A 27,554-nucleotide genomic window follows, 5' to 3' on the forward strand; every position below is an offset into this window, starting at 1 on the left:
CTTTTTTTCACGATAATCCATTCATTCAAGTACTTTTACAACAAATTTAAACATCTTCTTATCATAAATTTTATTAGCTCTTTGATAAGCTTAAACCTTACCCAATAAAGCATAGTTTCGAACTAAGATGGTGTTAAAATTATTAAAACTTCATTTCATTCATTTACATCTATATTATATATAAACAATGGATATATGCACATTTTCATTCTATTAACATTTTTTTCATTCATTTTACATCATCCCCATAACAATCACTCCCAACAACATTATTTTAATCATATCAGGAACTCTTATTTTCATCCCATCATTCGGTTTTACTTCTTCTTCTTCTTTTCCTCCTTCTTCTGTCTCTTTGTTTGAATCAGTAGTACATTTGGTAGGCTTGCACTTGCGCATCGAAGTCAACGTCACTGTCGACGTCACCGTTGACGTACTCGTTGTCGTACTCGTATGCAATGACGTACGTGTCACCCATGTATCTGTTGTTTGTATCATTGTACACTCTTCTGTTACTTTTCCTCCACTTCCCGGCTTGGTTGTAGTAGTAGTTGTCGTCGTAGTCGTGGTAGTGGTCGTCGTAGTGGTCGTCGTAGTGGTTGAGATTTCTTTTTGCGTCTCTGTATGATGAGGCTTAATTTCTAATGGTTCTATTTCTTTGCATAACTTGTCTATTTCTTCGCAAAGTTTAGTTTCCTGACATTCCTCTCTAAAACTGCAATCTAGTTGTAAAGCTTTACATTCCTCTTTCAATTCCAAATACAATTCCAATGCTATCGTCGTTGCATCAAATGCTTTTACCTCTACTTCTGATACTCCTCCATCTACATACGCTCTTTTAACGAGTCCAAATTTTACATAGTTTGGCGTTCCACTACCTGGTGTGCCTGATCCTCCATCTGGTGTGCTTGATCCTCCACCTGGTGCGCCTGATATTTTACCACTTGATTGCCCTCCTGGTGGTGGTGGTGGTGGTGGCCCTGATGCTGATGATGACCCAGATTCTGGTGGTGGTACAGGTGGCTGTGCTTGTCCAGAAGCATTGCTATCCTGTCCACTTGGCATTGCGGCTTTTCCAGACTTTGATAGCAATAACTTAGCTTTCTCCGTAGATTCTTCTGCCGCCTTTTTGAGCTCATCGTATTCTTTTTTCTTCTCTGTCAACTCATCTTTCGCTTTATTCAGTCCGTCTTTTAAAGTAGGACATCTCTTTTTTAGTTTTTCAACTAATTCTTTGCAAACAGTTCCCTTGGTGCCCTCTTCACAATTAGTAAGCAGAATTTTGAATGCTTCATTCTTTTCCAACTCAGCGCAACGCTCTCCTAATGCTTTTTTACATTTATCATCATCCTTTAAATTGCCTTTCAACATATGACTCAGCTCCTCCTCTAATTTCAACCTTTTAAAGGTATCACTGCATTTTTCTTCGAGTTTTTCACAGTTTTGATCATTGTCATTTTCTTTTTTTTTCAAGTCATCCGGACAATTCTCCATAAGTTGGTGACAATGTCGGCCCCATGTTGTGCAGAGTTCTTCAAGTGCGGTTTCATTTGCTTTTCCAATTTCTTGTAGAATTTCTTCATTCTTGATGTTGACTTTTAAATATCTACATTCATCTTTTGTACGGCCTACCATATATTCACATGTTTCTCCTGCTAAAGCACATGAAACAGTAAATGGATTCTTTCTCTTCCTAGATAAAGCATAACATTTTTCTTGCAATGTTTTCATACAGTTTTCTTTCTTTAACGAATCATCTTTTCTTTCTAAAAATACATTTCTAAATCCCTCTGAAACTCTAAGGTATTCACAGCGTCTTTTCAATGTTATACACTTTTCTGAATTCGAAAATGAATAAGTTTCAAGTTGATCACACTTCTCCTTCAATTCAAGACAATCCTTTTCAAATGGAAAATCTCTCCGATCATCCAAAAGCACACCTAACTCTTTGGATTGAAGGAAAACATCATCTGAAAGCAGATAACATAATTCTTTAGGATAAAGACATTTTGGAAGGTATTTTTTATCAAGTTTTTTACACTCTTCTACAACAAATTTTTTGCATTCTTCAGGAATGTTATAATTTCTTACATGTTCGGAATTCCCCTTCAACCCCTCTCGAAAGAGTGTATTCAAGACCCTATATTGTCCTTTTTTATAGCACGCTGCTCGTGCATTTTGACATGCTTCATCAATCTTACTATCTTTACACGCCTTTTTCAAATAAAAACATTCCGACTCAAGTTCTGTACACTCTCCCTTCGTAAATAATGTTGGCAGTTCTCTCCACAATAAAAGTTTTGATTTTTTAGCTTTTTCATATTCTGTAGACAAATCTTTCACATGAAGATTTAATTTGAGATTTGTACATCTTTCTTTTACATTTACATTTAGTAATTCTTCGCATTTCTTTTGTTTATCATCCTCTTTCTCTTTGCACAACTCTTCAAAATTATAATCCAAATGCTTAGAAGCATCACATTTTTTTAAGGCCTTTTTGCATTTCTCTTTTACATCATCCTCATCTTCGCTCAAGAGTAGCAAGAAATCTTGCAGAAAATCTTCACCAAACCTTTTTGGTAGATCCACGCCTACTTTTCCAATAAGAATTCCTTCTTTTTCAGCTCTTTTATAAACATCTTCCAACCCAATACTTATCAACAACGATGCCCTCGGCTTGACAGGACTAAAATCAGATTCCGGTGCTTTATATGTGAATCCTTTTCCCTCGCACTGCTTCTTATCCTCATCACACTTTGAACCATCACACGCTTCTCCGTAAAAATGACATTTCTCAAGTCTTTCATGACAATCTTTTTCTGAACTTTTCTCATTCAATTTTGTTTGTAAAGGCCGGCAAACTTCAACCAATTTTTTTTTCAGCTCTTTACACGTTCCACTCGGATCAAGGCAGAAAGACATCAACTCGTCGCCTTCTCGGCTTAACACTAGGCAAACAGTTTTCATCTTTTCTTTACATTTAGCTTCATCTTTAGCATCCCCTCCGAGCGCCCTCAAAAGGAGCTCCTCTGCCACCTTTTCACGCTTCAATTTGTAACATCCTTCCCTCAAGTTGACACACTTCTTCTTAATATCATCATTATAACCCGTCTCTTCTAAAAGGATACATTTTTCTTCATGTTTTTCACATTCTTCATCTTTTAGATTTCCTAAATCATCTGGAAGTTCTGCATCAAAAGTGTCCAATTCTTGTTCAACTTTCTCTTTCAGGCCTTTGCATTTTTCGTCTTGTTTTCCATCTTCACAGAATCCTTTAACTTTATCATTCACTTTCTCTAGATTTTTATCTGCTTCCTTCAACTCTTTACAATATTTTTCAAGCTCATCTTTGCATCCGTTTTTATATTTCTCCTTCAGAATGAAAGCCAAAAGGTGTTCCTCCTTAATCCCATCCGCTGCTGGTGCTGCTTGTGGTGCTTGCCTCTTAACCGGCCGTGCCATTGCCGCCTATTTGGGGGTAGTTTAGTGCGTTGTTTCTAAGTTGGATGTAGGCAGGTGAATGAAAAGTTGTTTTGAAACGATTTTTTTACAACTTAGAGTTCTTCTTATCATTAATCATAAACTTTAGCTCTTCGATAAGCTTAAACTTTACCAAATAAAGCATAGTTTCAAACTAAGATTCTGTGTTAATAATTAAAGCTTCATTTCATTCATTTACATTTCTATTATATATAAACAATAGATATATGCACATTTTCATTCTATTAACATTTTTTTCATTCATTTACATCATCCCCATAACAATCACTCCCAACAACATTATTTTAATCATATCAGGAATTCTTATTTTCATCCCCTCATTAGGTTTCACTTCTTCTTTTGATGGTTTATCCTCCACTTTCTTTTCATCTTCTTTCGGTGGCTTATCCTCCACTTTCTTTCCATCTTCTTTTGCTGGTTTACCATCCACTTTCTTTTCAACCCAGAATGACTTGCAATTATCTTTCAATTGTAAACAGACTCCTTTTTCATCATGGCTATTGGAACCTTTTTTTAACGTGTCCGGGCAATTCTCCATAAGTTGGCGACAATATGAACCCCATGTTGTACAGAGTTTTTTAACCAATGTTTGATTTGAACCTTTAGTTTTATCCAGAATTTTATGTTCTTGCATGTTCTTTTTTAAAATATCGCAATGATTCATAGCTTCTGAAACCATAAATTTGCATGTTTCTTCTAGTGAATTGCATGAAACATGATATAAATTCTTCTCTTTTTCAGATAATTTATCACATTTATCCTTAAAGGCTTTTATACATTTTTGATTATCCGCTAATGCATCACTTTCTTCTTTTAAAAACGCATATTTCAGTTTTTTTGTAACTCTAAAATATTCACAACGCTCTTTCAATTTAACGCATTTCTCATCATTTAATCCTAAATCTTTTAAAATACCTTCACAATCCTTTTTCAATTCAATGCAGTCCTTTTCTTTAGGAGAATCCCCTACTGCATTCAAAGCTTTTTCTAGATCTTTCAATTGAGACGAAATAATTTTTTCAAATCTAAGACATATATCCTTTGGCCGAAGGCATCTCAAAAAAATCTCAATATTATTATTATTAAGTGTAGAGCACTTTTCCAATACTATTTTTTGGCATTCCTTAAGCCCTTCATCATTCGATTCTGATATATTAAGTTTGTGCAACTGTCTTCCAACTAATTTAATGAAAAGTTGATCTCCTTTCTTTTTATAACATGCCAGCCTTAGATTTTGGCATTCAGTATTCATATCAGGATTGCATGATCTTTTAATATAAGTACATTCTGAGATAACCTCTAAACATTCATTTTCGGTAAATGATGTTAAAAACCCATCTTGATACAAAATTTGCGATTTTACTCCACCTTTAATTTCTACAAAAGTCCCATCTTGATAAAGTTTCGTTTTAAGATTTTTACACCTATCCGTTATTTCTGATATATCTCTACATTTTTCTTCTTTGTTATTTTTTTCACATAATTCTTTAAATTCAGAACTTATAGTTCTAAGATAACTACAGTTAGTATCTAGTAGTTTCTTGCATTTGTTTTCCATATTATTAGCTTTAATATTCGAAGATAAACGGATTAACATGTCATCCAACGTTTTTTCTAAAGTTCCAAGAATTAGTCCTCTATTTCTTCCTTCTTTATAAAGATTTTCCAGACCAATCTTCTCTAACAATGTCATTTCCCGCTCAATTGGATTAAAACCTTTAATTGGAGGACTATATATAATACCCTTTCCCTCGCATAGTTTTTTCAATCCGCTCTTTTTCTCTTCACATCTCTCTTTGAGAGGAGAATATATTCCGAGTTTTTCATAACATATTTCTTCTTTTCTACCATTATCAATAAGATCGCTTAAAGAACCGCAAAAACGATCAATATCATTATTGAAATCTTCAAATGAAATATTTTCAAGACATAATGAGGCTAGATCATCACCCTTTTTAATCAATGTTGGACAAATTTCCTGCTTTTTTTCCTGGAAATCTTTAGATTTAGTAATATCAGCACCAAGAGCTCTAAGAAAAACTTCGTTTCTCATCTCTTTTTGCTTGTGTAAATAACAAGTATCTCGAAAGAAAATGCAGAAATCTATGACCTGCTGATTTTTTGTAGGTTCAAAAAACATACATGTATCAAAATATTTATTGCATTCTTCATAAAAGATGCTTTTAATAGCCAAAACAGGGATTAATTCTCTAATTCCATCTATTTTTTTTTCAATCTTTGCTTTTATGTCTTTGCATTTTTGTTCTATATTATTACAAATTTCTTTAACTTTACTATAAACTTTATCTAATTCTGGATCTATAACCTTCAATTCATTACAATATTCCTCAAGCTTCGATTCACATTTCTCTTGATCTTGATAATCTTCTTTCAAAATATAAGCAAAGATATCTTCATCCTCAGCAACAAAATCCTTAAACGGCGTAATTTTTGCGCTTACTTGAGGATCTCTAGCTTTCAAATGTGTGTTTTGATTGCCATAAGTAGGAACTATAAATAGTTAAAAATAAAAATAATCCAAAATATAATCACCAATTAAAATTAATATTCCTAGAACTATAATTTTATTAATTATGGAAAAAAACATCTTGTATTATTTCTGGATCCAAATATATAGCATAAATATTAAAAATATGCTTCTAAATTGGGTCCTTTATTAAGCTTGATAGTTATTTCATGAAAAGGTTTTAAGATCAATCTCGCAGTTTCTATTAAACCCTAAAAAATTAGGAAAAACTATTAATAATAAAAATTATTACAAATATTGATTATAAATTTAAATGATTTTTCTTGTTTTTTTCTATATTTTTTCTCATCCCATTCAATTGTTTTTTATAAAACAATATATATATTAGATTTTATTTACCGACTTTTAACATTTATTTTAATTCATTTCGAACTTTTACTACTTTTAATACTATATTATTATTCTTAAATCCAATATCTTCATTATTTTTAACTTTACTTCATTCAAATAACTAATTCTTAAACCTTTTTCTTTAATCAATACATTGTTTTCAATATTGATTTATAATCAATCCTTTTTTTGATTTTCATTTTTAATCAAAGAATACTTAATTAATGATGTTTTACATGTACTTTTAGTTTAATTGAAGACATTCTTCTCTCTATTTTTGCTTATACTATTTTAAATTTCAGAAAAAAAACATAAAAAAGGCGCTTTTTATCAATTATACATCATACAGAAACAGAAAAACAATATAGAATTTTTATAATAAACCTCAGGCAAAGGATAAATACGGGTCACAAAGAGCACTTTTTTATCGCAATGTTTGATAAAATCAACAAGAAATCGATAACTCTATCCTGACCTTAAGTCTGGTTCTATCTACATTTTATTTGCTATGATTTAATGAAATTATAAAGATATATTAATTAATGTCTAAAAAAAGTTCAAAATTTTAGACAATTTTTAATCTCAATAATAGTTAAATTTAAAGATTTAAAAAATAATATTATAATATACAATGATATGATAAAAATACAGAATAGAAAAAAATTTATCATATTTAAATAATTTAAGCATTTTCTTAAAATTTAGTTTTTTTACCCTATAAACATTAGAATAATATAATAGAAATAGTAAAATCACAGAAAATTCATTAAATCCACTACGATTAGTAGAATTAGTTTTCCCTCCAAAATTAACTCTTTGAGGTGCCTTATTTTCTTTTTTTTTATAATTACTTAATGAACTATTAAAAGTAGTATCTGTAATATTATCTTTTTTAATAGAAAAATCGAGACGAATAGGACGCCCAGAAATAAGATGACCATTCATCTCAATAGCCCTTTCTGCATCTCCAATACTAGAAAATTGAATATAACCAAAACTAAAAATAATATAAATACAAAATAAAAACACATAACATTACAACCCTTTTAATTGGCCCGTTTTACGATTAGTAGGCAGTCTAATTTCTACAATTCCACCTATTCTTGAAAATGCACTTCTTACAGCTTCCTCGTTAGCTTTAAATGACAAATTACCAATGAAAAGAGTATCAGATTTTGGACTTCGAACATCTCCATATTTATTTGCACGAATATTAGCATTATTTTTAAAAGTAGAGGATAATCCAGTGCTTATATCGACATTAATAACACGTCCATCTATTTCCTTTCCTGAATATGCAAGAGCAGCTTGCGCTTCTTCAGGTGTAGAAAACTCAACATATCCAAATCTAGTTTTTTTTATAAATAAAATATCCATTTTATAAAAAAATACAAACCCTTTTGACTTCCCAGAATTCTTATTACTAATAACTCTAGAACTGAGAACAGTACCAACACTCTCAAATTCTTTAGCAAGCCAACTATCATCCACATTCCAACTAAGACCTCCTACAAAAATAGTTTTAGATCCTTCAGCATCTTCTCCAATATTTGTTTTATTCTTCTTAGTTTCTTTTTTATCCATTTCTATAGATGCATTTTTTCTTTTTCTTGATGAATTTTTATTATCTTTAATATTTTTATTATCAGATAATTTTTTAGTAGAATCATGTGAACTGAAATTACTAGTTTCTTTTTCCAATTTATCATCAATATTATCGAAGTGTTCAGTTTTAAAATCGTGCTTGTTTTTTTTGGAAATATTTTCACTTTTTGAAAAATTATTGCCAATATTTTTATTTTTAGAAACATTTTCCAAATGCATTTTAGTTTCTTTAGCTTTTTTTTTAGAAAGTACATTTCTTGTAGAATGCTTAGTATTTTTATTATTACTTGACAAGGTTTCAGAATCACTCGTAGAATCAGTAACAATATTACTAGCAGAATCACCAGAAGAGCTGCTAGTTAAATCGCTAGAATCACCGCTAGAACTGCTAGTAGAAGTGCTAGCGGAATCATCCAAGTCGCCATCAGAATTATTATTAGAGTCATTAATAGTATGAAAACCATCTGTGCTAGTTGAATTTTTATTATCATCTGATTCATTATTATTTGAAGTATTGTCACTACTTGAATCACTATCACTCGAATCTTCATTATCTTTCAATTTTTTATTATCAATAAGTTTATTATTATATGATTCATTGCTACTTAATTCTTCGATATCACTCGGTTCATCATCTTGATCTTTATTAAATTGCGGACTATTTGTCCTTCCAGTTTCATTTTCTATAAGATTTTGAGAGGATTTTTTAGTAAGATTCTCGAGTTTTATTTCAGACTTTTTTCTTTTCGACTTTACCCTAGAATTGACCTTTTCTTTGGTTTCTTGCATTTTATTTACTATAAAAAATTAGATATTACCTTTAAAAAAATAAAGTTACCAGTAGAATCTATAGAAACAGAACCTTTTAAAGAATTTTCAGAATTAGAATCATTAGAGGTAGAATCAGAATTTAAATCAGAATCGGAATTAGATTCTGAATCAGAACTCGATTCATCTGAAAGACATGACTCATTAGAAGAATTAGAGCTATCAGAGGAACTTGAAGCATCTGATGAGCCAGAAATATTGGAATAATCTGGCTTTTTCAACATATTTCCTGATGATTTAAGATGTTCTGACAAATTTTCCGAGCTTGAACTTTCAGAAGAATCTTCAGAATCCGAATCTTCCGAAGAATTTTTAGGACTTGGAACTTTAGCTAAGCTTTCTTTTAATGAATTCTCCGATGAGTTTTCTGATAAGCTTTCTGAACTACTTTCAGATGAATTTCTCTTTTCCTTAAATTTCTTAGGGTCTGACTCTTCTAGTTTTACTTCAGAAGGTACCCTGGTTGTGATTGTAGATTTTTTTTCTAAACTATCTAAACTAGAACTTGAATCATTTTTGTGAGATTCTTTCATAGCCAAGTTATCCTAATATAAATAATAGTCAGAAAAATGAATATAAAATAAAAAATCTGCATATTATTGCAAGTATAATCTAAATTATACCTCTTTTTTCTTTTTTTTCCCTATTTCTTTTTTTATATTTTTTATTGTAGATTTTGATTGTTCTTTAGAAATTCCTGACTTAAAAACCCCTCCCTTTTTTACAGGTATTTTGTGAACTTTCCTTTCTTCATTAGTGCTTTTATTTTCCTTTTTTATAGATGATTTTGCCATTTTAAAAAAAAATAATGTAATTTTTTAAATTTCGAAAACGTGAATTTTAGATGATCAAAGACCATAATAAAAATTATTTTGAGCTGATGAAAAAAATAAAAGAATTTTAATGTTATTTTATATTTTTTATTTTGTATAAAATGGTTAAATATTTTATATTTCAAATAATTAAATTAATACATTGAGATTTAAATAATTGCAGATAAAATATTAAATTTGACGTCTGATTGATGTTTCAAAAGAAACATATCAGCTAATTTTCAAAATATTTATTCAAAATAGTTTAAATACAATAATTTTAAAAGCTATAATTAGCTTTTTTTCCAATTGTATCATCCAAATTTAATTAAATATATTAATGTTTTATGTGGTAGGAAATTTATTATATAATTGATATGATATAGTGATATTTTAACATGGTGCATATTGTTCTAAATTAAATTTTAATGTAAAAAATATAATTATTATTGAAATTGCATTATTTTTAAATGCTAATATTTATTTTCAATAAATAACTTTACATGAAAATTACCATAAGGTTTAATCAATTTTAATATATAATATTGTTAGGAATTTTTTTTTGAAACAATATGTATATTAACCATTTCAAATGCATAATATTTGTATTAAAAGAAAAAAAATAATACAAATATATTTGTCAGAATATGAAAATAAAATATCATAAAAACTTAGTAGACAATAATTAATAATTCTAATGATCTTTTTACCATATTTGGTCGGAAGATAAAGAAAGTAAACCTTTTTTTTTTTTTTCATTTTCTAATAAATTAATCCATTTTTCCATAGAATCCCTGCTTTTTTGTGTATGAACATTAACTGTTGGAAAAATTTTACCGGCATCAATAGAAAGGCAAAAACATCTAGATATTAATAACATTTTTTAAAATATTAACTACTTACATAAGTTCTTTGAACGATGAATGTTCAGAATATGGAATTGAATAACATATCGATGTATTTGTACTGTCTTTATTAGATTTTATCATAGTATAATTATAAGATATTTTCCAATCTTTTATCGTAGCGTGGATATTAGAAAAATCTATAGATCTGGAATTTAAAGAAACATAAGTTCTTCCTGTCGCGTTGAATCCGACTATTTTAGAAAAATGTGGTTTCTGTTCTTTAAGATATCGATTAAGTGTCTATAATATTTAAATTCAATATTAAAAAATATATTTATACTATCTCTAACCTCAACTGACATATTTCTAAAATTAACAAGATGAACAGAAGCTTCACTAGGATCACTAGTAAGCAGTGATGATAACTTTTCATTTCCAAGACATGAAATTATCTTTTGCTTATATTGATTTGCATATATTTTTGATTTTAAAGAATCGGCAATTCCTATTTAAATTTATTAAAATACAAATAAAAAAGAAAACTTATTATTACCGAGTGCTAGTTTTTCTTTTCCAATGATATAAGTATTAACTAATATTAATAATTTATGTTGATTTTTATGTGTTTTATTGGCTGTAACTAAAAAATTATCAAGATTTAAACATTTATTTTTTTCAGAAAAATCGTTATTAATGAAATTATTACTCAAAATTTTACATATTTCAATTGCAGCGTTTATAACAGTTTCCTGAGATGGGAATAGATATTTTGGACTAAATGGATTAAAAATACTATCAAATATATGCGATATGTATATACTTAAAATATGTTGTATCAAGGTATAAAAAATCAAAGTGCTTATTTTTAATAGCAGGATGAGAAATCTGGGATGGACATGCTCGAAAATCTCCACAATGTAAATATCGTACACTTCTTCCAGATTTTTCAAATTCAAAGACAAATAAAACAGATCCTGGACAGCTTCTAGAATTAGCATTTTTATAAATCATAATAAAAAGAAATACTAACTGGTTAGCATCGACTAATGTAACCCATATGTTATTTAATAATATTTTTCTATCCATTGGTAATTTTACAACATATTCAGGATTTACTTTTAACTGGCTAATTACAAGATTCCCAGTAATTTCAGAACAATAAATTAACCCATTATTCCAGTGTTTCGTAAGACCTTTATAGTGATCTGAATGAAAATGACTAGAATAATCAAATTAAAATTAAAAATAAATCAGTGTAGTATAATACGACAAAAAATAACCAATGCATCCTTCAATTTTTCCAAATTCAAAAGCATCTACAGAAAATCCTGTATATGGCATAATTTTATAAAATTGACAAATTTTATTTGATGTTCTTTTCTTTATATGTAATTTTTGATTTTTAAATACTTTTGTCATAGATTTTTTTCTGTCATATTCCTTTAATGTATTCGTGGAAATAGTATCTATTTTGTTTATTTCATTTAAATAATTTGCTTGTATATAAGTTCTTTTTGGAGAAATAGCCACGTTTTTATCAATATTGCCATAGAAGCCTAGATTAGATTCTTGAGTAGCTTTATTAAAACAATTGTTTACATGAATATTAAATTCCTTTATAATTTCAGCAAAAAAAGACAAGAATCAAAATAGTACTTTCTCTGTATAACATTGAAAACATATTGGACAACTGAATACATCTGATAGAGCTCTTTTATCTAAAATCAATGAATTTTCTAAATATAAATAAAAATTATTACCATCAAAATTTTCAAAAGTTCTTTGAATAATTTCTAAAAATAGGTCACTTTTTTTGACAAAAAAACAACTTTAAAAACCATTATTTAATGTTGTATTATCTAAATATATTATAATTATAAAATGATAAATTTCTTAAAAAACCTTTCTTAGATTTAAAAAAAATATCTTAAAATAATAAAGATTAGACTTAAACCAATTTTTAAAATCTATACCTCCTTGTATTTCATATTTAGTATTCTTAAAATTATTTTCTAGAATGTTTGAGTTATATTTTAGATCTTGGTTATAATTTTGAGTAGTATGACGCGAATCTAAATCTTGTTTTTGAGTTTTATTCCAAAAATCAAATAATGTCGTATTTTTAAGTACATCTTTTTTTCTTTTTATAATAGATTTTTTCATTATTTTCTATATTAAAATAAAATTTTAAAACAATTAAGTTTCAAAAGTTGTTAAATATATTTTCTTTAAAATGTTAAATATTTGAATTTTATAAAAAAAATACAATATATATCACAAATAAATTATTGATATCTAATATTTTTATCATAAAATATTAATATTAATTACTAATTTGCATTTTAAAAATTTTATAATATAAAAATATCTCAATATTTATCAATCAAAAATATCTATTTAAATATTTAAATTTCGTTCTTAAAATATCAAATTTGTTATTTATATATAATTATTAATCTAGCATCCAATTTAAAGAAATTACTATGTTTTCTATTTTTATTTAATAATATATAATTAATATTAATATAAATGAATAATACAATATAAAAAAGTTTTATGTATGATTCTTATTGGACTTGTTAAATTTCGTAGACTTTTAATAAAATTTAAGTTAAATATTAAAAAAATAATTATATAGGTTTTAACATATTATTAGATATAAGGATATTTTCTTAATTCCAAATTATTTTTTTAAAATTATACTAATCAACATTTATTTTTAAATCATTATCGATAATTTTATCATTTGTTTCAAAAACTTAAATTTTATTAAATATTTGAAGTTATAATAATCAATAAAAAATATCATAAATAAAAAGGGATGTCTTTTGCTGATTTATATGACACAAAACCTATGCAATCTTATAAAAATTTCACTGAAGATTCATTAGAATATCGTGAATATTATATTTTAGTACAGCAGATATCTCATAATATTCTTACTATTAATTCTAATGTTTCCACCATAAATCAATTATCTGATGTTTTTGGAACAAAAAAAGACACTGATGATATTAGAAACCGACTGTATATTCTATAATTTTTATAAATAATGAATTAATATTCTAGGCATAAACTTATTGAAGATAGCCATGAACTTGTGAAAACAACGATGACATTCGTCAAAAAATTATGCGAATACGAGTTTCCTTCAGATTCTGTAGACAAAATTATATGTTTTTAATACTAACTTAAAATAGCACAATAAATTTACTCAACAAAAACTTTCAAATGATTTTTCTAATGCCCTTATAAATTTCAAAAAAGCACAAAATATCTCAGTAGAACGCCAAAAAAAGTGCATACGAGTCTCAAAAATGATTGTTGAAGAAAATAATCAAGAAGAAAGTTCTCCACTTCTTCAGGATCAATTTAGGTATCTTTTTCTATCTATTTTTTTGAACATATTTTATTGTTTTTTATCAGAATGCAACTCATTGATGGTTCAGAAATAGAGTTTAATGAATCATTAATTTCGGAACGAGAATCAGAAATTCGTACTATAGAGTCGGGTATTATAGAATTAAATGAAATTTTCCGGGATCTAGGAACTATTATATCAGAGCAGGGAACTATGATAGATAATATTGAAAATAATATAAGCACGACATTATCTCAAGTAATTCATGCCGATAATGAACTCAAAAACGCCAATAGATATCAGAAAAAAACAAGAAATAGATCATGTTGCATATTATTTATCTTAAGCTTTATAGCTTCTATAGTCATTTTAACGGTATTTTTTATTTTTATATATAAACTAATAATTAAAATACAATAGATTATTTTAGGGTGATTTAATCCATCAGACTTGCCTTTAATTTCTCATTCTACTTAATATTGACAAAAGAATTAAAGTTATTTAAAAAACTGAATATCTTTGTCTAAACTATACTAATTCAAAAGTATCTGTCTAATATTATCATCATATGGATTATTATTAATTTTAATATTTTTTGTAGTTTAAAAAATCTTTATCTTATAAAAATGTTATTGTATTATTTCTCATTTAATAATGTTTTATACATCACTGGATTATTTTAATATTATTATCTTTTTGCCATTTATTGAATTGTTCTTCTTGAGTTTTATATTGTTTTGAAAGCTGCTCTATCATGGATTTTATCTATTTAACAATGATTAATATCTAATACTAATCAATTTACAACTTACTCCTTCTTGATTTGTTTTTAAAGAAGGAAGAACTTCTTTTACATTTTTCTCCACCAAAACACCACCAATCATTCGAAAACACTTTCTTTCAGAAGGATGGTTCATAAGAGTTTCAATTACCAATCTAAATTCCATAAAAATATGCCATAAAAAATATTTATCTAACGTATGCTCATTAGATTCAACTTCCAAATCGACTATTTTTTGTGCTAAGTGCTGTAAAGATTGTTTATATAGATTATATTGTTGAGAAAGATCTTTAATAATTAGCTAAAAAGTTATAATTAAAAATACCAACCTGATTCATTTTTCTTTTGTTCTACTAACATTTTTTTAATGATTGGATTTTTTAAATAATTTTTTCGATTATTCTTAATTTGATAATATAAAAATCTTATCCTTAAAAAACAAATTTCTAAATTATAAGATTTAAAAATAATTATAGGGAGAATTGATACATATTTATATTCCTAAATGACTAAAAAACATTATTTATTTAAAATAGTACTTAAAAATTGTTAAAAATAATTAAGATTTAACTTTGAAATAACTAAGGTATAAAATTAAATATTAAAAAATATTTATGAGAATGTATTAAGATTAATCGAGAATATATATACCTTGAATATTGTATTTTATATTAAATATCAAATTTTTAAATAAGATTTTTATAAACCATTCCTTAAAAACGTATATTTTAATATAAATAAATTTCTAATAAAATAAAAACGTAATTTATATTAAGAGATTCCTGAATAATTCTAGAATTAAAGCAAAATGATTAAACTTATGTCTATAACTTTTTGTCATATTTTATAAGGAAAACTTAATTTCAATAAAATATATAATAACAATTATATAAATAGGAATCTGATGTTTTTAATACATTCCTAATTACTGTTTTCCAAGAACATTATGGTAATGCTAATACTTTATTACCAGCAGAAAAGTGAAAATATGAAAAAAATTGATTTTAATCAAACATCTTTAATTTTTTAGAATACCATAAAACATCCGAATTCATATAATTATTTTCTTGATTCTCATAACCTGGATTTATTCCAGTTCCATTCGAATAATAATCAAAAAGCTTTTCTGAAGCATCAGATGTATTTCTATTATAATTTATAGTGTTCAACATATTATAGGGAAAAGATGAAGCAGATCCTAAATAAGTAAAAAACATTATTATTAATATTTTATATTATTTTTACCAGGCAATTTCATTTCATATATCTGTGGTGATAGATCAGAATAAGTTGACAATTTTACAGATGTAATCGGCCATTGTAGGAAATTTTCATTGATAGAATTTAAAAAAGGTTCAGCTGCATTTATACTATTTTCCTCTAATCTTAATATTTCATTAATATTATTTTGGAATTCTTCAGGCTCTTTTTTATTTGTTTTAATTTCAATATCTTTTTTTTCGTATTTCTGTAAATTTGAATCATTATTTGTCAAAAATTTCGAAGTTTCATCTTTTTCCAAATTCTCATTTTGGACTTCAGAATACTCACTAAACTTCAATACAATTAATTATTTATTGACTAGTAAAAATACTAACCTGTTCAGTTGTAAAAATCTTTTCAGCAGGATCAGTCAACATTCTATTTGCAGATTTCTCAATATTACTTTCTCCTTCTGAGCAATATCTATAAACCCTACGCTGTTCATCTCGTACTAGAACAACTACTTTTGCACCAGTTAATTCACTATATTGTGCAGCTTTTTTCATTAGTCCAGGTAATCGTTTAGATGCAGTGATCTAAAAGGTCGAATTAAAATTGATAAAAAAAGCTTCTGATTACTTGTCTCTGTCTTTTGTCTTCCCTGTATTTCATTGCTATTTTGGTTTTTCCTTTCCCACATGGTTTATAAGGCAATAACGTAGTAGATTTTATTTTAGGAACCAAAGACTGATATTGTTTATCCAAAAACATATATTATAATCCAAGTCTAGACAAAAAAGTATTCGAATATTCTAAAGTTACTTTTGCTTATAGTGCTTTTTTTTCTAAAAATTATATTCTTTGAAATGCTATTTAATTAGTGTTTCTAAGCATAAACAATATTAATCTTTTAAAAAAATAGGGCAGTATAAAGAAACTTTTAAATTATTTGCTGGCATTATTAATCTAAATCTGCTATTAAATATTTGCATGATTTTTATTTTATTAACTCAGTTATATTTTTGTTCATATTTTTATAATTCAAAATTTCATATTAATAAACATAGATGCAATAAAAATATTTTTTAAGTATAGGAAAGAAAGTTAAATTGCTTATGGATATATTATTTATTTAATAATACGTATTATTATCTAATCTACTTTGAGGAGTATTCGCGTAAAAGTTTATGCCTTTCGATAGAGGGTTATGCTCTTACAAATAATTCAAGAATATTATTATGCAAAAGATAATTCGAATCTTTAAAAAATAAGCAAAAAATGATGTATTTTTAAATATTCTAGACAACGACTATGTTATAAAAAAAGTTATACTATAAATCTATAATAATGTACAAAATTTTTTGATTAATATGTAGATAAGATATAAAAAACCTCTTATGACATGAAAATAATGATTCTTAAATGATTCTAATAATAATATTAAATTTTGTTATTCAATTTCAACTATATTTAAAATATTGATTTTCAAGTTATTTTATTAGATAAAATTAATTTAAAATGAAAAAAAATAATTTATATTAAAAGAATAATAGTTTTTATAAAAATTATATGACAGATTATAACTTTATCAAATACATTTTTAAGGAATATGTTTCAGTAAAATTTGTAGTATTTAATATTTTATTATAAAGAATTTTTTAAATAGGAATTACTAATCTTTAAACTGTTAAAAATATTTTAGTATTTATAATAAATCATCTTTTTTTGAATTATATTCACGTAAATGTTAATAAAATATCAGTAATTGCTAAATTTATCTTTATTTTAATTTCATATCTGGATTTTTATCGTTTAAAATTTTAAGATTAAACATTAAAATTTCTTTAAAAAATTATGTTAATTTTTAGAAAGTTATTTCCTCAATGGTTTTTTATAATAAAATAGCTTCTAAATTGCTAATAAAACATAAATGTAAGAAACAAGATATATATTTTTAAATATTTAAAGACTAAATTTGGCCAATAGTTATTAAAAATATATCAAAAGGCTTTTCTTTTAAAAGTCTAGCTCCAGAAGGTACAGTTTTAAAAGGAATCAATATTTATAAAGAAAAAATGGATCCTATAGCACTTAAAGAATCGGAATACCCGGATTGGTTATGGAAAATTTTAGATGATTCAAAAACTTTTGATGAAAAGATAGAAAAGAAAAAAAAAATTAGTAAAGACAATAAAGAAAAAATCAAAACCAATAATTTTCTAAGAAGCAGGCTTTGAAGATATAATAAGGATGTTTAAAATATATACTTTACTTAAATGAAAATCTAATTTTTATAAATCATTATAAATAGCCTCTATCTTTTAATTCTTTCTCAGAAAATTCCCAAAGTTTTTCAGATGCTTCTACACTAAAATCGCCATATGGTATAGCCCTTTTACAATACGGAACTAAATATTCTCCATTAAGTTTTTTTTCAACAATATCATTAGAAGCTGCTGCAAAAATCTGAGTTATAGCTCCTTCTTCTTGATTTATAAATAGCCTCGAAAAAATTAAAAAGGACTTTAAAAAATTGGCTACAAAAGATTAGTTTAAAACTTTTATTTGCGAAGAATATACTATATTTAAACAACCCCGTCCTTATTACACCAGGATGAAGAGATATTACATAAATTCCATCTTTTGAATATTTTTGATATATAGATTTTGTAAAAAGAATAAGGGCTAGCTTACTCTGAGCATAACGCTGCCTAAAGTATTTAAGCATGGTATTAAAAAATATACTATAAATTACCATCTAAGTATTAACTCAGGACAATACCAAAATGGTTTAATATTCAAATCGTTATAAGTTATATTTTTAAAAAACATAGAGTGTGCTCGACTGCTTACATTAATAATACGAACAGCTCCTTCTTTTTCATTTTCCATTGTTTTCTTCATAATAGGCAGTAATAGACGAGTAAAAAGGTAGTGAGAAAGATAATTTGTTTGAAACTGAACCTCAAATCCATCTTTCGTTTCTGAATATGGGGGTGCCATAACCTGAAATTACTAATTAATAATATTTAAGAATACATAAATTAATACCCCCGCATTGTTAACCAAAATATGAAGTTTCAATTCTTTATTTTTAAATGCAGAAACTGCATTGCTAACACTCTTAAAATCACATGCATCGTATTCAAGCCAAAAAACGTTTGGATTCGTTAAAGTTTCTTTGATATTTTTAATAGCTTCTTCTGTACGCTTTTTAGACCGTGAGGCAATATAAACCTTAGCATTCTTTCTTAAAAGCTCACGGGCTGTTACAAAACCTCTTAAAATTTAGAAGTCTTTTATTTTTAAAAAAAAAACCTACATTCCTGAATTTGCGCCTGTAACAATAGCAACTTTATCTGAAAGATCAGGAAGTTGACTAGTAATCCAGTTTAAATCATTAAACATTTAAAATAGAACAAATATTATTTTAAAAATTTGTTATAATTATTTTAAAAAAATAAGAGTTAAATTTATGATTAAAAATAATTATATAAGTAATTAGAATTTGAAATACAATATTATAAATTTAAATTTATAAATTAAAATATTAGAAATTATATAAGTTTCTCAGATATAATAAAAACAGTAAAATGATTTCTAAAGATTTCAAATATACGTTTTATAAACATGATAATCTTAACATCAGAGCCTTTACATATATATATATATGTTCAAACTAAACTGTTTTTTATTAAAATCTGAAGTTTCTAATACTAATAATGATTTTTTTTCAAAATTGACTTAATTTTAAAATTTTACAAAAAATCATTAAGTTATTCTAATGTTAAAGAAATTTTATTATATAAAAGAAAAGAAAGGAAAATTAATTATTATTTATGAGTTATTTTTTTAATAAAAATAATTGATTTAAAATTATATTTTAAATTAATATATAGCTCGCTAAGTATAATCAAAAATACATGTTTATAAGCAAAATTACTATTTATTTAATTTATAAAATAATAAAAATCTTTGTCAATCAACATTACATACGAAAGCTATTGTTTTTCTGATCCATAGTCTTTTTTTTAATAATATATCTCAAAAAAAGGTTATTAGAAAATCATAAAATTCTATTTAAAATGCCTAAAGCAATTATTGCACCCAGCATTTTAGCAGGTAATTATCTACTAATTTGTGATTTTGTCATTATTATAACTAGGCGATTTTTCACGTTTAGCAGAAGAAGGAATTAAAGTAAGTTTTATTTTTACAGTTCTAAACTTTGTTTATACTTTATATTAGATGATAAAAAATAGTAAGATTAAATTATATGGAACTTAAATCATTTTTCAAAAATAGAAGGTGCAGATTGGCTACATCTTGATATCATGGATGGACATTTTGTCCCAAATATTACAATTGGAGCACCAGTAGTTAAATGTTTACGAAAAGCTATTCCTAAAAGTGAGGTTATTTTTGACTGTCATATGATGGTATTTAAACTTGTTATATTTAAGTTTATTTGAATCGGGTATTAGGTATCAAAGCCAGAACAATGGGTTCATGATTTTGCAGAAGCTGGAGGAGATATATACTGTTTTCATTATGAAGCAACAAGTCTTAACATTTCTATATGAATAATAATAATAACTTTCTTAGATAATCCATCAACACTTATAGATATTATACATAAAACAGGAATGAAGGCAGGGATTGCTATAAAACCGAAGACACCCATTTCAGTTTTGTTTCCTCTTGCAGATCGCTTGGATATGATACTAATAATGACAGGTTTTTTGTTAACAATTTTTTTTTTTCTAACTATTTTTTTTAGTGGAACCTGGATTTGGTGGTCAAACAGTAAGTCTTTTTAATTCTTTCATTTTTAACTAAATCACTAATAGTTCATTCCATCATGCATTTCTAAAATACGAGCTCTTCGCCATCGATATCCAGATCTTAATCTTGAAGTTGATGGAGGTCTTACTGAAACCACTGTTACTCTTGCTGCTGAAGCTGGTATGTTTAACCTTTGCTTTTTTATAATATCATTTTAAAAAATATAGGCGCCAACATTATTGTTGCAGGCACTAGTATTTTTCAAGTATATCATTACTAACTTTTTATCAATTATTCCTCATCTTTTTTTATAGGCTACACATCCCAGTACTGTTATACAAACATTTCGTCGAATTGTTCATACTTATCAACCTTCATCGTCACCATCGTCTCCTTCACCATTATCACCTTCTTCATCACCTTTTTCATCATCTTATACATCATCTTCACCACTTCCACTTCCTCCGCCTTAAAACTATGTTTAACAAACAAATGATGGCTAGTCACCTCGAATTTTATCTTGTACTTTTAATTATCAAAATTTTTATGATAAAAAATTCAATATATTTTCAATTTCTTAATTAAATTACCCATTTTTATTAAACAATTAATTATTTACTAAACTCTAAACTACTTTAATTTCTATACATATTTATACTAGTTATATTCTTTAATCTTTGCTAGTTTTAAAATTAAAATAGCAGCCCTAACCCCGATACAAAGATCATTAGGATTCAGGATTTTAAGAATTCGAACCTAGCGACGGTACGTGTCGATCGTACTATCTTTGGGTTATGAGCCCAACGGGTTAGCCGTTTCCCCACGTCGCTAGTTTATTGTATTTCAAAAAAACATATAAATATCGTTCAAAATAATTTATCGATTATCAATCTAAGATAAAACAATTAATTAAATTATTTTAGATATAATTAAAAGATTAGTTTAATAAATCTATGGATAGTTCTGAAAGCCACATATTACAATTGTATACATCGTTCGCATCAGCTTCTTTATTTGTATATTTTTTTTTGAAAGAATTCTTAACTAATATAAAATAGATCCAGTCAAGTACATCTCGTCTTCAATTTCTTCTAGAGACTGCACGTCTTCCTTTTGAAATTGTAGATCTTGCATCCAATCCAGCGGCAAAGGAACTTTGGTATCGTTCTAATAATGGAAAATCTCTTCCTGCAGTTATTAAGGAAGGAAAAATTCTTGGTGTAATTTATATTTTTCAATTTTATCATTTTAATTTGGGTTTTAGAATATTCATGATATAGAGAATGCAAACGAAAATGGATTATTAAAGGAAGTACTTACAGGGAGAGCATGTTTATAAATTACAATTGCATTTTTATTACTGTTTATAATATATCCAATAATTTAGTATTTTTCATATATTTCAATGGAGTTTATCTTTTAAAATTCTCATATATTCTCATTGTTTTAATATTATAGTCAGGCTTAGCAATAGGTTATTGAATTATTTATCTTTAATTTTTTATATACCATAAAAAGATATATTGATAATTATATTATTTATCTTAAAAGTCGACTAGGGTTTTATAAAACTAATATAAATATACATTTATGTTTTCTAATATACAAATATATATATATATATTATATATGTAATTCTTTTGATTAGTTTTCTTCAACACTGAAATACAAATATTTAACTAAAGAACTTTTTCTAATATTAAATAATTTAATAAAATTCTGAACTAAAAATACATTTTTTAATAAAAATTGATATTTTAACAAAAATGTTTTTTATTTTAAAAAACATGCTTAATGTAAATTATTATTATTGTTTTAAATCTATAAGTATACCTCTAACTTTTTTTTATTTTTTTAGACTGATATGTTAGATTAGCGAATACAAATCTATAATTTTTAAAAAAAGAAAAAAAGAAATATTAATCCTATAAAATGCTATTTTATTCGTTTTTTAAAACACTTGTACGTATTATTTAAAACATATGTAATATTTAAAATTTATTAATAGATTGACACACAAATAATCGTAGAATTAAAAAATGATTTGTCTATAAAAGGCATCCTAAAATCTTGTGACCAATTCCTAAATCTACGGATTGATGATTGTCAAGTTTTAGATGAGTCAAAGTATCCACATCTGGTAAATTTTATTTATTTTGAATTTTCTTTTTAAATAAATTATCAGAGCTCTGTAAAAAATATGTTTATTAGAGGAAGTGTTGTTAGATATATACATTTGCTTTCAGAAAATGTAGATACAGCTCTTCTTGAAGATGCAACTCGTAGGGGTAATACTGTTTATATTTATATAGATTCATTAACTAAATTTTTTACAGAAGCTCAAATTCAAAGTCAAAAAAATGAACGATGACAATATCAAACAATACTTTTATTAACAATAAGGATACAATTCACTGGTTTGTTTGTCTATTGATCGATATAATTTTTGTCTCACAAGATGCTACAAATTAAATGGTCATCTTATTTTTTTAAATTATTAGCCATATAAAAATGAAATTTATTAGAATTCAAAATATCATATCCTGTTTTTTTCAAGATAGATTCTATATATTATATTATCAAAATATCTATGAAATATATATAATAAAAATATATTAACTTTAACATTTAATTAAAAAATAAATCAAAAACATTATTTTTTCCTTTAATTACAAAAATATTAAATATATTAGGATATTTTTATAACTATTTTTTTATGTTCTTCAATATATTGTTTTTATAATTAAAAGTTACATATAAATAAGGCTAAACTTCAATTATTTAGATAAATCTTAACCCTTTTAAATATAAATAATTAACTTTTTTACATTCAAAAATCTGCAATTACACATTAATCAAATCATTTTTCACATATATTTTCTTCATTTTTTTAAATATTAATCTTTTTACAGCTTTCATGTTTAATATAAATCTTTTTATTTTCAATAAACTTTAATAAAACTTATTTTTTTAATTCTTTAATAGAAAACACATTAAAACCAAGTATTTATAAAAAAACAAATATATTATTTTCATAATAAAATTTCCTTTTAAATTACACGAATGATCGACTCTCGGTAAAATATCAACAAACCTTTATGGAACAATTGACAAAAGAATCCATTTTAAAGCTTTATCAAGAATTCCGGCAAGCACCATCACAATCAATATTTTCAGATCAATGTATTTTAACATATGTAACAACATGTATACGTTTTTCTGGGAGTAAAAATATATTATTGCAACTTTCAGAATATCAAACTCAGATTAAATTAAAAGAAGAAGTAATTAATCTGCACGTAGCAGGAAACTCCATAGTTTCAGAGGTGTTTCTGGATATTGAGTTTGTTAGTGGACCAGCATGGCTCGTTCCAGGACTTGAAGACAATTTTTATATTGACCGTAAAATTCAACTTCCACACGTATTTATTGTTTATTATTATGATGGATTAAGGGTAATTTGGATTAGATATATATAATAGAGTTTGATGAGAATGAAAAAATATCACATATTCGTGTTTTCTGGGATCAAGCAACTATCCTTAAGCAACTTGAAATTTTTAGTAACCGCAGACAAGCTTTGCCTATTAAACTTGGTAAAGAACAACATCATTTCATGAAGAATAAGGGTATAATTATTAATTGGAATATTATGTAAATTAATTTCCTATTAGATATTGATAGTTCTAATTTATCTTGTTCTAAAAAAAAACAGGCATTTTATTTTTTTTATTTCAAATTTATATTTATTATTAAAGCAGGAAACGCCAAGGATGCTGTCACTTTTTGAGCCATATGAAGAGCCATCTAGAGAATTTCATCACAATCCTGTTCGACCTCGTTCACCAACTAGGCCGATTCAACGTCCATACGAAGATCTTTTTGTTGCAAAAGGCACTCCTATTTCAGTTAAACCTCCTAAGGCATGTCAAAAAATTCATAATGTATCAAACATCAATTCTATTTTATTTAATGAATATGAAGAACCTAATCAACAGAAAACTAATGTTTTAAAAAAAAATCCTAAATTTACACATTTTGAATTTAGTACTCCTACAGAAAAAGAGCTTGAAGAGGAAAGGCTAGCAATATTAGCTAAGACAAAAAAAGGTGCAGCATTGCGTGCTATGTCACGTAATTGGACTGAATTTGAAAATACACCTGTTACTCAACGCAAACAAGACGTTTCTAACCAAGTATCGGAAAATGCTGAACTTGATAAGAAGAAGCATGTTCTATTAAATGCTAAATCTTATCACGAAAACCAACTTCATTTTTCATTTTCTAACGATAGCCCAACTGAAAATCCACCTATTCGCGTAACCCGAAATGAAGCATATTGTCAGCCAAAATATTCTATATTTGACTATTCACCTTCAGAACAAAATCAAGATCAAAATACAAATATTGAAAAAGCAGATACTATTACTAGACTAGAACGAGATATGAATGCGAAATGGTCTTTTGGTGATTATTGAAATGGCCTCGCAAGAATAAATAAGTCTTCGTAATATTTCTTAAACTACATTAAAATTTATAGTAAATTTCTATAAAATAAGCAAGATTTTTAAAATTAAGATTTATTTTATTCAATACTTTTAATTAATTTATCATTATTCTTTTATATAGTTTGCTTTTTTATAAAAAATTTTAATATAAAGCCATTTCAAATGTCAATATATAGATATCTTACATAATTAAAAGATTCTAATATTCAATAATTTAAATCAGGCGTTTCATCTACAACACTATCAAGATCCTTATACACTCTTGACATTTTATTATCGCTCCTTCCTTTATATTCGTTAAAAACTTTGAATTTGTTATATAATCCTTTTCCTGGCAAACTTTTTTTATGGTTTATATCTTGATCATAATTTATATTTACTTTTTCAGAAGGAGAATAAGAATAAAAAGATCCACTTGAAGGCGATTGAGATATTGATTTTGGCGAAATATCCGAATTATTTTTTAATAAACCTCTTTGATTAATTTTATCAGAATATGAATATGCCTCTATAGGAAATACACGAGATGTATCTAAAACATAATTATTTAATAAAATGAACTTTTAAAATTAAAATCAAATATATGATAAAATATAACCTAACCTCTTTTTTCCCTTCATTCAACCATTCTAAGTGCCGTTTTTCAATATGCTTTTTAACAAATTCGGGCCCTTTAAAAAGCTTTTTACAATCATTAACAGAACAACGAAACCTCTTTTCATCCTCTTGTTTAATATGTGATTCAATTTTAAGTTCAACTGCTTCATCAAATGGTTTCCCCCCAAGTTTCACAAGATCTGCTTTCTCTAGCTCTAAGAAAATATTCATTTTTTCTACAAATTTTGTTCTCCATAATTCTAAAAAATATTAATGAAGTAATTAAAAAAAAACTTCTACCTTGTTTAAAACAAAGCTGAGAATCATCCAATTGATTAGATAACCTGACAACCTTCCCAGGAAACGTTTTTTCAAGTTCATACCTAGAATCATATTCGGTGACAGTATAAAAATGAAAAAAATGAACTTGGCGTAAATATTCTATTAAAAGATCTAAAGTCTTTTTTATCTAAAAAAATTATAATTATTCACTAATTATGACATTACTTACCATCTTGCATTTATCATCCGGGTTTTCTGGAAAATCAGAAGTAGAAAAACCTGTATAATCTTTAATTTCTTCTGTAAAATCAAAGTTTTCATCTATTTTTTTGTCTAACTTTTTGACTGTCTGAATTGCGAACTCTAAATCTTGAGAAAGATTTTTAGGAGTATTTAACAAAGGAGGTAATAATATTTTTCTTGAAAAAGAAGGTGAATTATAAAATACGACTGTAATTGGGCCCGCTTTTTCGTTAGGTTTTTGACTTTGAATAGTTTGAATCAAATTTTCAACACCTGCAGTATCATTTAATTCAACATAACCTTCCCTCATAAAGCCACGAAAAGGATTGGGATTTGATAATATAATATTTTTTACAATAGGATATCCAGATAACAACTTTTTAAATTAATTCAAGATAAATTTTAAAAATATCAATTTTACCGATGTAAGATCTGTATAATTAACATTTGGCGTAATATTTTTAATCGAAAGAACATTTTTATACGTTTTTAAATTATCATCAAAACTTTCTTCAAAAATATGGGTTGCATTTTCTATTGGTATTGATTCATGCACTAATTCTGTTTCATCATCATCCATCGTAAAATCATTGAATGTCCCCTTCTTTAAACATTCTAAAAACCCTGTTCGAGCTATTTTTTTAACCTCAATAACTTTTTCATATATAGGCATTCGACAATCTGGCAAATATTTTTCTTTAAACCACGGCTCATCCATATGTTTATAAACAAATGGCTTTGCAAGTCGTGCATAAAGATCCTGCTTATACGCTTCATATTTTTGATACATTTCTTCATCTGTAATATCCATAAACGTATTAGTCGATCTATACCAGTCATTAAATATAGAAAATGAAACCAAATAATTTAAAGTATATGGATCAACCCTATTAATAAATAGTATACATTTATTAAAAACTATTATCATTCATATTAACCTTTTATACGATCCTATAATATATTTCTATCAATCTTTCTTAAATATATCTTTCTTACCATAATCCCGAGAAAATTCATGTCTATGTCTATATTCTTCCGGTTCTTTACTACGGCAGCGCCCATTACTATACCGTTTATTCCCTTCTCTATATAAATGCCGAGATCTAACATTTCTATCATCATCTGTTTTATAACTTATTAAAATAAAATATTTATCTTATGTTTTATACCATATCCATCCCTATCTAAACGTCTTTTTCTATCATCCAAAAAGTCATAAGAAGGACGATAACAGTCTAATGAAGACATAATATCTTTATATAACTTGAATTTTATATAAAAAAAGTTATTTAAATGTTTAAAAAATATTAAAAAAACAAGTC

At 26.1% G+C, this 27,554-nt stretch overlaps 14 protein-coding genes across 14 annotated transcripts; 6 read left to right on the forward strand and 8 right to left on the reverse strand.

The window, feature by feature from the left end:
- Positions 1-198: 198 nt before the first annotated feature.
- On the reverse strand, positions 199-3,476 carry T552_01617 (hypothetical protein). Its single transcript, XM_018370195.1, has one exon. It carries the CDS (start codon positions 3,460-3,462, stop codon positions 235-237), a length of 3,228 nt encoding a protein of 1,075 aa, XP_018225900.1. The 5' UTR covers positions 3,463-3,476; the 3' UTR covers positions 199-234.
- Positions 3,477-3,745: 269 nt separating this feature from the next.
- Positions 3,746-6,178, reverse strand: T552_01618 (hypothetical protein; the record flags this gene model as incomplete). The annotated part of the gene is made up of 2 exons (XM_018370196.1): positions 6,055-6,178; positions 3,746-6,012 (listed from the first exon to the last, which is right to left on the reverse strand). The coding sequence occupies exons 1-2, from the start codon at positions 6,107-6,109 to the stop codon at positions 3,746-3,748; spliced, it is 2,322 nt and encodes a 773-aa protein (XP_018225901.1). The 5' UTR covers positions 6,110-6,178.
- An 852-nt stretch (positions 6,179-7,030) lies between these two features.
- On the reverse strand, positions 7,031-9,647 carry T552_01619 (hypothetical protein). The gene is made up of 6 exons (XM_018370197.1): positions 9,436-9,647; positions 8,823-9,357; positions 7,776-8,781; positions 7,422-7,727; positions 7,136-7,376; positions 7,031-7,094 (listed from the first exon to the last, which is right to left on the reverse strand). Exons 1-6 carry the CDS (start codon positions 9,604-9,606, stop codon positions 7,074-7,076), a joined length of 2,280 nt encoding a protein of 759 aa, XP_018225902.1. The 5' UTR covers positions 9,607-9,647; the 3' UTR covers positions 7,031-7,073.
- Positions 9,648-10,287: 640 nt separating this feature from the next.
- On the reverse strand, positions 10,288-12,673 carry T552_01620 (hypothetical protein). Its single transcript, XM_018370198.1, has 12 exons — positions 12,446-12,673; positions 12,375-12,398; positions 12,311-12,331; positions 12,233-12,265; positions 12,129-12,190; positions 11,740-12,086; positions 11,503-11,691; positions 11,293-11,454; positions 11,026-11,246; positions 10,823-10,977; positions 10,528-10,772; positions 10,288-10,487 (listed from the first exon to the last, which is right to left on the reverse strand). The coding sequence occupies exons 1-12, from the start codon at positions 12,633-12,635 to the stop codon at positions 10,331-10,333; spliced, it is 1,806 nt and encodes a 601-aa protein (XP_018225903.1). The 5' UTR covers positions 12,636-12,673; the 3' UTR covers positions 10,288-10,330.
- Positions 12,674-13,248: 575 nt separating this feature from the next.
- Positions 13,249-14,304, forward strand: T552_01621 (hypothetical protein). The gene is made up of 5 exons (XM_018370199.1): positions 13,249-13,499; positions 13,542-13,632; positions 13,673-13,848; positions 13,899-14,208; positions 14,254-14,304. Exons 1-5 carry the CDS (start codon positions 13,294-13,296, stop codon positions 14,266-14,268), a joined length of 798 nt encoding a protein of 265 aa, XP_018225904.1. The 5' UTR covers positions 13,249-13,293; the 3' UTR covers positions 14,269-14,304.
- A 98-nt stretch (positions 14,305-14,402) lies between these two features.
- T552_01622 (hypothetical protein) lies at positions 14,403-15,016 on the reverse strand. The gene is made up of 5 exons (XM_018370200.1): positions 14,944-15,016; positions 14,812-14,902; positions 14,646-14,769; positions 14,499-14,598; positions 14,403-14,450 (listed from the first exon to the last, which is right to left on the reverse strand). Exons 1-4 carry the CDS (start codon positions 14,972-14,974, stop codon positions 14,500-14,502), a joined length of 345 nt encoding a protein of 114 aa, XP_018225905.1. The 5' UTR covers positions 14,975-15,016; the 3' UTR covers positions 14,403-14,450; position 14,499.
- Positions 15,017-15,572: 556 nt separating this feature from the next.
- T552_01623 (hypothetical protein) lies at positions 15,573-16,629 on the reverse strand. Its single transcript, XM_018370201.1, has 4 exons — positions 16,457-16,629; positions 16,213-16,413; positions 15,860-16,169; positions 15,573-15,812 (listed from the first exon to the last, which is right to left on the reverse strand). Exons 1-4 carry the CDS (start codon positions 16,586-16,588, stop codon positions 15,619-15,621), a joined length of 837 nt encoding a protein of 278 aa, XP_018225906.1. The 5' UTR covers positions 16,589-16,629; the 3' UTR covers positions 15,573-15,618.
- A 1,026-nt stretch (positions 16,630-17,655) lies between these two features.
- On the forward strand, positions 17,656-18,127 carry T552_01624 (hypothetical protein). The gene is made up of 2 exons (XM_018370202.1): positions 17,656-17,749; positions 17,804-18,127. The coding sequence occupies exons 1-2, from the start codon at positions 17,701-17,703 to the stop codon at positions 18,052-18,054; spliced, it is 300 nt and encodes a 99-aa protein (XP_018225907.1). The 5' UTR covers positions 17,656-17,700; the 3' UTR covers positions 18,055-18,127.
- T552_01625 (hypothetical protein) lies at positions 18,073-19,271 on the reverse strand. The gene is made up of 5 exons (XM_018370203.1): positions 19,140-19,271; positions 18,869-19,097; positions 18,573-18,823; positions 18,398-18,528; positions 18,073-18,354 (listed from the first exon to the last, which is right to left on the reverse strand). Exons 1-5 carry the CDS (start codon positions 19,223-19,225, stop codon positions 18,119-18,121), a joined length of 933 nt encoding a protein of 310 aa, XP_018225908.1. The 5' UTR covers positions 19,226-19,271; the 3' UTR covers positions 18,073-18,118.
- Positions 19,272-19,860: 589 nt separating this feature from the next.
- T552_01626 (ribulose-phosphate 3-epimerase) lies at positions 19,861-21,121 on the forward strand. The gene is made up of 10 exons (XM_018370204.1): positions 19,861-19,939; positions 19,983-20,017; positions 20,066-20,078; positions 20,126-20,256; positions 20,302-20,380; positions 20,423-20,554; positions 20,598-20,623; positions 20,668-20,782; positions 20,830-20,867; positions 20,917-21,121. Exons 1-10 carry the CDS (start codon positions 19,903-19,905, stop codon positions 21,073-21,075), a joined length of 765 nt encoding a protein of 254 aa, XP_018225909.1. The 5' UTR covers positions 19,861-19,902; the 3' UTR covers positions 21,076-21,121.
- Positions 21,122-21,509: 388 nt separating this feature from the next.
- T552_01627 (hypothetical protein) lies at positions 21,510-21,987 on the forward strand. The gene is made up of 3 exons (XM_018370205.1): positions 21,510-21,618; positions 21,661-21,822; positions 21,867-21,987. The coding sequence occupies exons 1-3, from the start codon at positions 21,556-21,558 to the stop codon at positions 21,939-21,941; spliced, it is 300 nt and encodes a 99-aa protein (XP_018225910.1). The 5' UTR covers positions 21,510-21,555; the 3' UTR covers positions 21,942-21,987.
- A 502-nt stretch (positions 21,988-22,489) lies between these two features.
- T552_01628 (hypothetical protein) lies at positions 22,490-23,017 on the forward strand. Its single transcript, XM_018370206.1, has 4 exons — positions 22,490-22,564; positions 22,611-22,742; positions 22,788-22,890; positions 22,939-23,017. Exons 1-4 carry the CDS (start codon positions 22,535-22,537, stop codon positions 22,971-22,973), a joined length of 300 nt encoding a protein of 99 aa, XP_018225911.1. The 5' UTR covers positions 22,490-22,534; the 3' UTR covers positions 22,974-23,017.
- Positions 23,018-23,700: 683 nt separating this feature from the next.
- Positions 23,701-25,080, forward strand: T552_04119 (hypothetical protein; the record flags this gene model as incomplete). The annotated part of the gene is made up of 3 exons (XM_018372170.1): positions 23,701-24,024; positions 24,072-24,256; positions 24,318-25,080. The coding sequence occupies 3 exons, from the start codon at positions 23,701-23,703 to the stop codon at positions 25,078-25,080; spliced, it is 1,272 nt and encodes a 423-aa protein (XP_018225912.1).
- Positions 25,081-25,271: 191 nt separating this feature from the next.
- Positions 25,272-27,526, reverse strand: T552_01631 (hypothetical protein). The gene is made up of 8 exons (XM_018370207.1): positions 27,402-27,526; positions 27,229-27,354; positions 27,171-27,183; positions 26,654-27,119; positions 26,219-26,608; positions 26,008-26,176; positions 25,714-25,967; positions 25,272-25,670 (listed from the first exon to the last, which is right to left on the reverse strand). The coding sequence occupies exons 1-8, from the start codon at positions 27,478-27,480 to the stop codon at positions 25,317-25,319; spliced, it is 1,851 nt and encodes a 616-aa protein (XP_018225913.1). The 5' UTR covers positions 27,481-27,526; the 3' UTR covers positions 25,272-25,316.
- Between the last annotated feature and the right edge of the window lie 28 nt (positions 27,527-27,554).

This window comes from Pneumocystis carinii (genome assembly GCF_001477545.1).
Source record: "Pneumocystis carinii B80 chromosome Unknown supercont1.7, whole genome shotgun sequence".
Classification (NCBI taxonomy): Eukaryota; Fungi; Ascomycota; class Pneumocystomycetes; order Pneumocystales; family Pneumocystaceae; genus Pneumocystis; species Pneumocystis carinii.

What these genes read in the sequence shown, in the direction of transcription:
- T552_01631 (XM_018370207.1), bottom strand. Translation starts at nt 27,480, where the DNA reads ATGTCTTCATTAGACTGTTATCGTCCTTCTTATGACTTTTTGGATGAT. An exon ending in ATTATACAGATCTTACATCG is followed by an intron (nt 26,609 to 26,653) that starts GTAAAATTGATA and finishes TAATTTAAAAAG; the next exon opens with TTGTTATCTGGATATCCTAT. An exon ending in CGGATGATAAATGCAAGATG is followed by an intron (nt 26,177 to 26,218) that starts GTAAGTAATGTC and finishes TAATTTTTTTAG; the next exon opens with ATAAAAAAGACTTTAGATCT.
- T552_01622 (XM_018370200.1), bottom strand. Translation starts at nt 14,974, where the DNA reads ATGTTAGTAGAACAAAAGAAAAATGAATCAG. An exon ending in ACAAAAGAAAAATGAATCAG is followed by an intron (nt 14,903 to 14,943) that starts GTTGGTATTTTT and finishes TAATTATTAAAG; the next exon opens with ATCTTTCTCAACAATATAAT. An exon ending in GTTGAATCTAATGAGCATAC is followed by an intron (nt 14,770 to 14,811) that starts GTTAGATAAATA and finishes TATGGAATTTAG; the next exon opens with ATTGGTAATTGAAACTCTTA.
- T552_01626 (XM_018370204.1), top strand. Translation starts at nt 19,903, where the DNA reads ATGCCTAAAGCAATTATTGCACCCAGCATTTTAGCAG. An exon ending in TGCACCCAGCATTTTAGCAG is followed by an intron (nt 19,940 to 19,982) that starts GTAATTATCTAC and finishes TATTATAACTAG; the next exon opens with GCGATTTTTCACGTTTAGCA. An exon ending in CTGGATTTGGTGGTCAAACA is followed by an intron (nt 20,624 to 20,667) that starts GTAAGTCTTTTT and finishes AATCACTAATAG; the next exon opens with TTCATTCCATCATGCATTTC.
- T552_01627 (XM_018370205.1), top strand. Translation starts at nt 21,556, where the DNA reads ATGGATAGTTCTGAAAGCCACATATTACAATTGTATACATCGTTCGCA. An exon ending in TCGCATCAGCTTCTTTATTT is followed by an intron (nt 21,619 to 21,660) that starts GTATATTTTTTT and finishes AATATAAAATAG; the next exon opens with ATCCAGTCAAGTACATCTCG. An exon ending in AGGAAGGAAAAATTCTTGGT is followed by an intron (nt 21,823 to 21,866) that starts GTAATTTATATT and finishes TTTGGGTTTTAG; the next exon opens with AATATTCATGATATAGAGAA.
- T552_01621 (XM_018370199.1), top strand. Translation starts at nt 13,294, where the DNA reads ATGTCTTTTGCTGATTTATATGACACAAAACCTATGCAATCTTATAAA. An exon ending in GATGATATTAGAAACCGACT is followed by an intron (nt 13,500 to 13,541) that starts GTATATTCTATA and finishes TTAATATTCTAG; the next exon opens with GCATAAACTTATTGAAGATA. An exon ending in ACGAGTTTCCTTCAGATTCT is followed by an intron (nt 13,633 to 13,672) that starts GTAGACAAAATT and finishes AACTTAAAATAG; the next exon opens with CACAATAAATTTACTCAACA.
- T552_01623 (XM_018370201.1), bottom strand. Translation starts at nt 16,588, where the DNA reads ATGTTTTTGGATAAACAATATCAGTCTTTGGTTCCTAAAATAAAATCT. An exon ending in AAGACAAAAGACAGAGACAA is followed by an intron (nt 16,414 to 16,456) that starts GTAATCAGAAGC and finishes TCGACCTTTTAG; the next exon opens with ATCACTGCATCTAAACGATT. An exon ending in ATATGAAATGAAATTGCCTG is followed by an intron (nt 15,813 to 15,859) that starts GTAAAAATAATA and finishes TTACTTATTTAG; the next exon opens with GATCTGCTTCATCTTTTCCC.
- T552_01617 (XM_018370195.1), bottom strand. Translation starts at nt 3,462, where the DNA reads ATGGCACGGCCGGTTAAGAGGCAAGCACCACAAGCAGCACCAGCAGCG.
- T552_01624 (XM_018370202.1), top strand. Translation starts at nt 17,701, where the DNA reads ATGGTTTTTTATAATAAAATAGCTTCTAAATTGCTAATAAAACATAAA. An exon ending in ATTGCTAATAAAACATAAAT is followed by an intron (nt 17,750 to 17,803) that starts GTAAGAAACAAG and finishes TTTGGCCAATAG; the next exon opens with TTATTAAAAATATATCAAAA.
- T552_01620 (XM_018370198.1), bottom strand. Translation starts at nt 12,635, where the DNA reads ATGAAAAAATCTATTATAAAAAGAAAAAAAGATGTACTTAAAAATACG. An exon ending in TTCAATGTTATACAGAGAAA is followed by an intron (nt 12,087 to 12,128) that starts GTACTATTTTGA and finishes GAAATTATAAAG; the next exon opens with GAATTTAATATTCATGTAAA. An exon ending in TGCATTGGTTATTTTTTGTC is followed by an intron (nt 11,692 to 11,739) that starts GTATTATACTAC and finishes TGATTATTCTAG; the next exon opens with TCATTTTCATTCAGATCACT.
- T552_01628 (XM_018370206.1), top strand. Translation starts at nt 22,535, where the DNA reads ATGCTATTTTATTCGTTTTTTAAAACACTT. An exon ending in ATTCGTTTTTTAAAACACTT is followed by an intron (nt 22,565 to 22,610) that starts GTACGTATTATT and finishes ATTTATTAATAG; the next exon opens with ATTGACACACAAATAATCGT. An exon ending in AGTCAAAGTATCCACATCTG is followed by an intron (nt 22,743 to 22,787) that starts GTAAATTTTATT and finishes ATAAATTATCAG; the next exon opens with AGCTCTGTAAAAAATATGTT.
- T552_01619 (XM_018370197.1), bottom strand. Translation starts at nt 9,606, where the DNA reads ATGGCAAAATCATCTATAAAAAAGGAAAATAAAAGCACTAATGAAGAA. An exon ending in GGAAAAAAAAGAAAAAAGAG is followed by an intron (nt 9,358 to 9,435) that starts GTATAATTTAGA and finishes TATTTATATTAG; the next exon opens with GATAACTTGGCTATGAAAGA. An exon ending in GTGGATTTAATGAATTTTCT is followed by an intron (nt 7,095 to 7,135) that starts GTGATTTTACTA and finishes TAATGTTTATAG; the next exon opens with GGTAAAAAAACTAAATTTTA.
- T552_01625 (XM_018370203.1), bottom strand. Translation starts at nt 19,225, where the DNA reads ATGTTTAATGATTTAAACTGGATTACTAGTCAACTTCCTGATCTTTCA. An exon ending in ACAGGCGCAAATTCAGGAAT is followed by an intron (nt 19,098 to 19,139) that starts GTAGGTTTTTTT and finishes CTAAATTTTAAG; the next exon opens with AGGTTTTGTAACAGCCCGTG. An exon ending in CCTGAGTTAATACTTAGATG is followed by an intron (nt 18,529 to 18,572) that starts GTAATTTATAGT and finishes TAAATACTTTAG; the next exon opens with GCAGCGTTATGCTCAGAGTA.